The sequence below is a fragment of the Parasteatoda tepidariorum genome, chromosome 4, assembly GCF_982258835.1.
Source record: "Parasteatoda tepidariorum strain Cologne lab strain chromosome 4, Ptep-v5.0, whole genome shotgun sequence".
Classification (NCBI taxonomy): Eukaryota; Metazoa; Arthropoda; class Arachnida; order Araneae; family Theridiidae; genus Parasteatoda; species Parasteatoda tepidariorum.
This window is the reverse complement of record NC_141758.1, coordinates 15318591-15325837: the sequence shown is the minus strand read 5'-3', so window position 1 is coordinate 15325837 and position 7247 is coordinate 15318591. Positions and strand designations below refer to the sequence as shown.

At 32.8% G+C, this 7247-nt stretch overlaps 1 protein-coding gene across 1 annotated transcript; it reads left to right on the top strand.

Annotated features, from left to right (window-relative positions):
- The first annotated feature begins 1833 nt into the window (after positions 1 to 1833).
- Positions 1834 to 7002, top strand: LOC147810745 (uncharacterized). Its single transcript, XM_087162060.1, has 5 exons — positions 1834 to 2109; positions 2926 to 3538; positions 3641 to 5483; positions 5601 to 5680; positions 5771 to 7002. Exons 1-5 carry the CDS (start codon positions 1834 to 1836, stop codon positions 7000 to 7002), a joined length of 4044 nt encoding a protein of 1347 aa, XP_087018186.1.
- The last annotated feature ends 245 nt before the right edge of the window (positions 7003 to 7247 follow it).

The following is a 7247-nucleotide window of genomic DNA, read 5'->3' as shown; positions in this document are numbered from 1 at the left end:
TTTATTTTGGTAAAGACAAAAGAGTGAGAGCAGTTAAAGTAAAATCCCAATCTGAAATTTATTAACGCTTTATATTTAAAATTGCATTTCACCTATTAATGAGTTATCTTGTAAAGAATGTTGCATTAATGAGTAATCTTGTAAAGCGTTTTTTTAATAAGTAGTTTAATTTTATTTTTATATTATTATTGCTTTTTATTTAACTATGAATTAATTGTGACTCTTATTGATTGAATTTTACCATTGCAATGTGAGGCGAAATGTTCCACACTTCAGAGTAAGCACTATTTTAGAACCGCCCTCATGCGGTGAATATTGTGAAAATTCTGTGTTAAATTATAAAATGTGACGAGAGGTCGCATAGTGAGAGAAGGAAATAGTGAGTAAACATGAGAATTAAAAATAAAAGCTGATACAGTTTGTGAGCTTCATTAATTATTACGAGAAAGAGAAAAGCTTTCACTTGAGTATTTTTCGCAGATATTTGGGGGTCCAGAACATGTCTCCTTTTTTAAAAGATTAAGGTAGGTTAAGGGGTCTGTCATATTAGGTCTGAAAAGGTTAGAAACACGTTTTGCTTACATAATAACGTAAAAGTCATTGGAAGGGGCAACAAATAACAATAAATTTAAAAAAAATGAAAGTACGTATTGTAGCTTTATTAATTGCGTCAGTATGTGTGTTATTTATTTTGTGCACAATTTCGTAAATACCTTCGTGAATTTTATAGCATCATATTGTAATTTCTAATATGCTTGTTATGACTATGTTATATTCCTTTTTACGTAGTTTACAAGTGAATAGTTTTATATATAGGGGAAAAAATAAGCATTATTGTTTGCTTGTGCGTTGTTTGAAATTATTCAACAATTTCAAGAAAGCTTACCCACTTTGTAAATTTAAATATTATGAAATAATTACTTTGTAAATGTTACCATTGTGCCACTTTAAATTGGAAAAGGATGAATGCAAGACAATAACTAAACATATAGGGAAATCCCATAAACAACAGACAGTAACGTGACAGGAAAGATCCTGTTTTCTATAAATTAATTAAATCAGGAATCAGATATCACTTTTCTGCAACGAGAATAAAATTTCTTCTCTGGTTGGCTTCTCAACAAATAAAATACTTCAAAAATTAAGCATTTACTAGCACATCTTTTTGCTAGTAAAACTTTTTAATAGGTTAGTTAAAGTATTATACGAATAGCAGTACATTACTTACTTACTTTATTTACAAAAATTGGGCACCTGGGCCACTTAGCGGCCCCTATCCCATACATCTAGAAATTTACAGAAAATTTATAGTAATAACATTTTGAATTTAGCAGTCGATGTGGTAGCTAATAGAAAAACAAGCACTTTGCTTGAGTAAATATAACATTTGAATATCTGATTCATCGAATCTAAGTTGATATATATAAATATAAACATAATTTGACATATATATACATAAGTTGACATAAATAAATAATAACATAAATTGATACATATTTCACTAATTAAATTTCTATATTTTAACTAGCACATATTTAATTGTGACATACATTGAAGTTCATTCGAATACATTGTGGTAACCATAAAAAAAAATTAAGCCGTTTGTTTGTGAAATAATAAAACAATGAAATTTAATATGACAAATTGACTTAACACTAGAAATATTGATTGTAGACTGTCCGCGCCCTCATTGGCGAGATTGTAATGCGCCAAGCGTAGCTTTCTAACATTCTTTTCTCATTCAATAAAAAATTACCAAACGTTACAGTCCACTAGACTCTATTAGCTCCGACATCTTTGGTCCTAGCGACCTGGAGCAGAACTAGCCTCAATATGAGCACAATTAACTCAATAACAAATCTTAATCGCCAACGTGGGGCAATTAAAACAAAAATAAACAAAATCCAAAAATTTTTGGAAGAACATTCAACGCAGCAGGATGCAAGCGCCGCTGCCATCATTCTCAAAAAGAAACTGAAAGTAGCAATGGAACTACAAGCATCGATATCAGAACTGATAAAAGGATATACGCTACTTCCGGAAGAAATTGATCTGAAAGATAATCTAGATGTTGCTCAAGATATAGAAGATGAAATCGAAGAAATAGAGGTAAAGATTAATATTTTACTCTCTAAAATTGATAATAATAAACCTAATGAAACGGAATCAAATGCTTCATGTACCAATATATATAAAATTCCGGATTTACCCCTACCTTTCTTTTCCGGAAAATATGAAGAATTTCAAAATTTTAAAATTCAATTTAATTCTATTATTGGAAATAATAAAGAGTTGAGCGACACACAACGACTGTGCTATCTTAAAAGTTGCCTCAAAGGTGAAGCAAAACGCCTTGAGTCAGCCCAAGATACATTTGAATCTTTATGGTCTTCCCTTGAAGATAGATACGAAAACAAACGAGCAGTTATCGATTGCCATGTTAATAAATTATTAAATTTTTCAAGAGTTCCTGACTCTCCTAATCAGCTCATGCAATTAATCGATAACACTAAATGTAATTTACGAGCGTTAAACTTGCTTGAATTTAAATCAAATGAACTATCAGATACATTGATTATGCACATTTTATTCCAAAAACTCGATCCAGAAGTTAGAAAAAGTTTTGAAATGAAATTGTCGAAAAACGAAATACCCAAACTAGACAATTTTCTAAGTTTTTTGGAAGAACGTTCTAGAATTATGCAAGGTCTTAATATTAAAGAGGAAAGAAAGAAGCCCCATTTTAGTTCAAGGCCAAATACAGAGAAAATGTATTTAATTAAATCGAAAGTGAATAACCCATGTTTATTAGGTTGTAGGGAAAGTCATAAACTTTATAAATGCGATAAATTCAAACGAATGAGTGTAAATCAGCGAATTGAAATAGTAAAAACTCATAATTTGTGTTTTGCATGCTTAAATAAGCACTTTCCTAATCCTTGCATGTCTAAATACACTTGCTTTTGTAAAAGCAAAGATCATCATTCTTTACTTCATGAAAATATGAGAAATGAGTCATTTACATTTGATACAGCAGTAGAAGAGAAAAGGGAGACAGACATCTTGTCACCCCTCTCCCCTCCTTTCATTCCTTCGAACACTTTGTTTACGAATAAAAACGAAAATGCTAATTGCGTGATTTTAAATACGGCGGTTGTTTATATTAAAGATGGGCAGGGCATATTTAGACCATTAATAGCCACTTTAGATAGCTGTTCAAGTTCGAATTTAATAAGCAGTAGAGCTGCTAATTTATTGGGTTTAAAGAAACAAAAAACAAATGTTCCGATTTCTGGTGTTAATGACTCGTGCATTACAGCTAAATCATTTGTTCGTACCGAGTTAACAAATGAAGAAAATAATAAATCTTATTATTTAGACTTGTTAATAGTTCCAAAAATTGCGGTTCTTCCACCCACATTTGTAAACATATCGAATTTAAGTTTATCTGAAAGAATAAAACTTGCCGATAATAATTGGAATAAACCAAAACGAATTGATGCTCTTTTAGGAGCAGAATTATTCTTCGAACTATTGGGTACGAATAAAATTAAAATTAAAGATTCCAAATTAATATTAATTGAAACGTTTTTTGGTCATGTTGTATCGGGAGTTGCGAACAACTTTAATTCTAATTTAGAGAAAATTAACGATTCGTGTTTTTTACTTGCTGAAACCGAAAATCTTGATAAGGCGTTAACTTCCTTTTGGGAAATAGAACACGTAAACGAAAATAAACCAATGGTTGATGACGAATTAAACTATTGTAATGAGCATTTTTTAAATACTCACTACCGAAAAACAGATGGTAGATACGTGGTTGAATTGCCGATTAAACAACAATATTCAGCTAATATTTCATTAGGTGATTCAAAACAAATTGCGTCTAAGAGATTAAAACAATTATGGAATCGCTTAGATCGTGATCCTAAATTAAAAGAATTGTACATTAGTTTTATTAGCGAGTACGAATCTTTAGGTCACATGGAAGAAATTTGCGATGATTCAATTCCGGATGAAGGATATTTTTTACCCCATCATGGTGTATTGCGACCGTCCAGCACTTCAACTAAATTAAGGGTTGTTTTTTATGGGAGTTGTAAAACTACGAATGGAATGTCCTTAAATGATTTTTTATGTAAAGGCGGAATCCTACAGGACGATCTTTTTACAATTATGGTTCGTTTTCGAAAGCATATTTTCGCATTTACGGCCGATATAAATAAAATATTTCGGCAAATCGAAATAAATCCGTTGCAAACTAAATATCAAAAAATTTTGTGGAAAGAGGGGAGGGAGGAACCTCTCAAGGTGTACAATTTGAAAACCGTTACCTATGGTTGTGCATCCAGTCCCTATCTTGCTACAAGAGTTCTACATCAAATTGCAACCGATGAAGAAAAGGATTTTCCTATTGCCTCTAAGGTTCTAATGGAGGATTTCTATATGGATGACTGCCTTTCGGGGTCAAGCAGTATTGAGGAATTTAATGAACTAAGACAACAACTAACTAAGCTCCTTCAAAAGGGTCAAATGAAATTACATAAATGGCGTTGTAATGCCATTGATACTTCAACGGAATCATCTCAATCGTTTCCCTTCAAACAAGATTGTGCAGATACTACCATAAAAACTCTGGGAATACTGTGGAATAGTAGAAAGGATACTTTTCACTTCAATGTCACAACGGCTTTAAGCTCGAATTACACTAAGCGTGAAGTGCTAAGCCAAATTGCCAAAATCTTCGATCCATTGGGCCTACTTGGTCCTGTTATCTGCAGTGCTAAAATATTCATGCAGCAATTGTGGCTTTTAAAATGTGAATGGAACGAAATGATTCCACCTCACGTCTACCAAAAATGGGACAAATTTTTACGATCTCTTTCTTACATAGAAACTTTGCATATCCCAAGATGCATTATGATCCTGGAACTAACGATTATTCGACTTCATGGCTTTGCAGACGCCAGTGAAAGGGCCTACGGTGCCTGCATCTACATACAAACTGTTTCCAATTCCAATGTGCCTTCCAGTCAGCTAATTTGCAACAAAAGCAGAGTGGCTCCTATTAAGACCATAAGTATCCCCAGACTTGAACTTTCAGCTTGCTTACTATTGTGTCAACTCGTGCATCGAGTTATTTCATCTCTAAAATTAAAATTCGATCAAGTCATCTTGTACTCCGATTCCACGATCGCATTAGCTTGGATCAAGACCTCACCCCATCTTCTTAAGACTTTCGTCAGCAATCGAGTGGTACAGATACAAGAACTGTCCAAGGACTTTCTCTGGAAACACATTGCATCAGAATTTAACCCGGCAGATGCTTTGTCCAGAGGTCAAGATGCCTTTGTTTTTTCTACCAATAAACTTTGGTGGAAAGGCCCTGTGTTCCTGAGTGAGAACATAATTAAAAACAATGAACCTGAACTAGATTTAATTCCTGATTGTGAACCTTTTCAGAAAGAACTGAAACCAGTTCTGCTACTGACTTCAATCACCAACAATGACTTTATTGATGACTTTTTAAATCTTTCAAATAATTACATGAAACTAATAAGAATTTTAGCTTTTATTTTTAGGTTTCTTTCAAATTGTAGAAATGTGAATAAATTTAGGGGTCCTCTCAAAGTAGAAGAATTAGATAAAGCCAGAAATGTTATTATAAAACAGGTGCAAGGTGAGTACTTTGTTGCAGATATCTCAGCCTTAAAAAAAGGTAAGCCTGTTCCTGTAAATAGTAAATTGAAATTTTTGAATCCCTTTTTAGATCAGGATGGTTTGCTTAGAGTTGGTGGTCGGTTGACCAATTCTAATTTGAATTATAATTCTGTTCATCAAATAATATTACCTCCTGGTCATAAACTTTCTAAGATTATTTTTTCTTACTTTCATTTGAGAGATTTGCATGTTGGTCCTCAAGGACTATTAAATACGGTAAGACAAATTTTTTGGCCAATTAGTGGCAGAAAATTAGCTCGTCAAGTTGTGCACGATTGTGTGCAGTGTTTTAAAATAAGGCCAACAGTCTCTTCTCAAATAATGGGTGATCTCCCTCCTGAGAGGGTGGTTCCTAGCCCACCCTTTTCGAACGCAGGACTTGACCTGTGTGGTCCATTTTGGATTAAATATCGTAACCAGAGAAAGGGGTTATATAACAAAGTATATGTAGCTATTTTCATATGCATGGTCACTAAAGCTGTACATTTTGAATTATTGTCTGATTTAACAGCTAGTGCTTTAATAGCTACACTTAAACGGTTTTTTGCCCGCAGAGGTAAAAGTTGTACTATATCTTGTGACAATGCGTCCAATTTTGTTGGCGCTTCGGCGGAGATAAGCAAATTCTTAAAGTCTTTAAATGCTAAAAAAGATAATTTATCTGGTTTCCTTTCATCGGAGCAAGTACTGTGGAAATTTCTACCCCCTCGTTCACCAAATTTTGGCGGATTATGGGAGAGAGGAGTCGGACAATTCAAATATCACCTTAAAAGAACCATTGGTTCTACGAAATTAACAATTGAAGAATTTTTAACTATAACTATTCAAATAGAAGGTATTCTTAATTCCCGTCCTCTTTCTCCTATGTCATCTGATCCAGAAAATTATGAAATTTTAACTCCTGGACATTTTTTAATTGGAAGAGCAATTAATGCACTTCCTGAGCAAAATTTGATTGATTTTAAAGAAAATTTGCTTAACCGATGGCAGAAAACTCAAAAAATTGTTCAAACAATTTGGAAAAATTGGTGTAACTCTTATCTCAGTCATTTACAACAAAGATCAAAATGGTTGTTTCAAAAACAAAATGTAAAACCAGGTATGATGGTTCTGGTAAAAGAAAGCAATTTACCTATATGTAAATGGGTTATAGGACGAATTTCTGAAATTATCACCGGTAAGGATGATAATGTCCGTGTGGTTTTCGTACGCACACCTCATGGAATTTTCAAAAGAAGCATTTCAAATATTGCTGTATTACCAATTGTTAACAATACTTAAATTTATATGTTGAATTCAAAATGTGAAAAAATAATTGTATTAATATTGCTTAAATTTGTATTTTTATTATTATTTCTATTATTGTTGTTATTTTTATGATTATTGAAACATTCAAATGTCAGAATATTTCAATGGGGGCCGGGATGTCCGCGCCCTCATTGGCGAGATTGTAATGCGCCAAGCGTAGCTTTCTAACATTCTTTTCTCATTCAATAAAAAATTACCAAACGTTACAGTCCACTAGA

What these genes read in the sequence shown, in the direction of transcription:
- LOC147810745 (XM_087162060.1), top strand. Translation starts at nt 1,834, where the DNA reads ATGAGCACAATTAACTCAATAACAAATCTTAATCGCCAACGTGGGGCA. An exon ending in ATGAAATCGAAGAAATAGAG is followed by an intron (nt 2,110 to 2,925) that starts GTAAAGATTAAT and finishes TGCTTAAATAAG; the next exon opens with CACTTTCCTAATCCTTGCAT. An exon ending in TATTATAAAACAGGTGCAAG is followed by an intron (nt 5,681 to 5,770) that starts GTGAGTACTTTG and finishes ATCCCTTTTTAG; the next exon opens with ATCAGGATGGTTTGCTTAGA.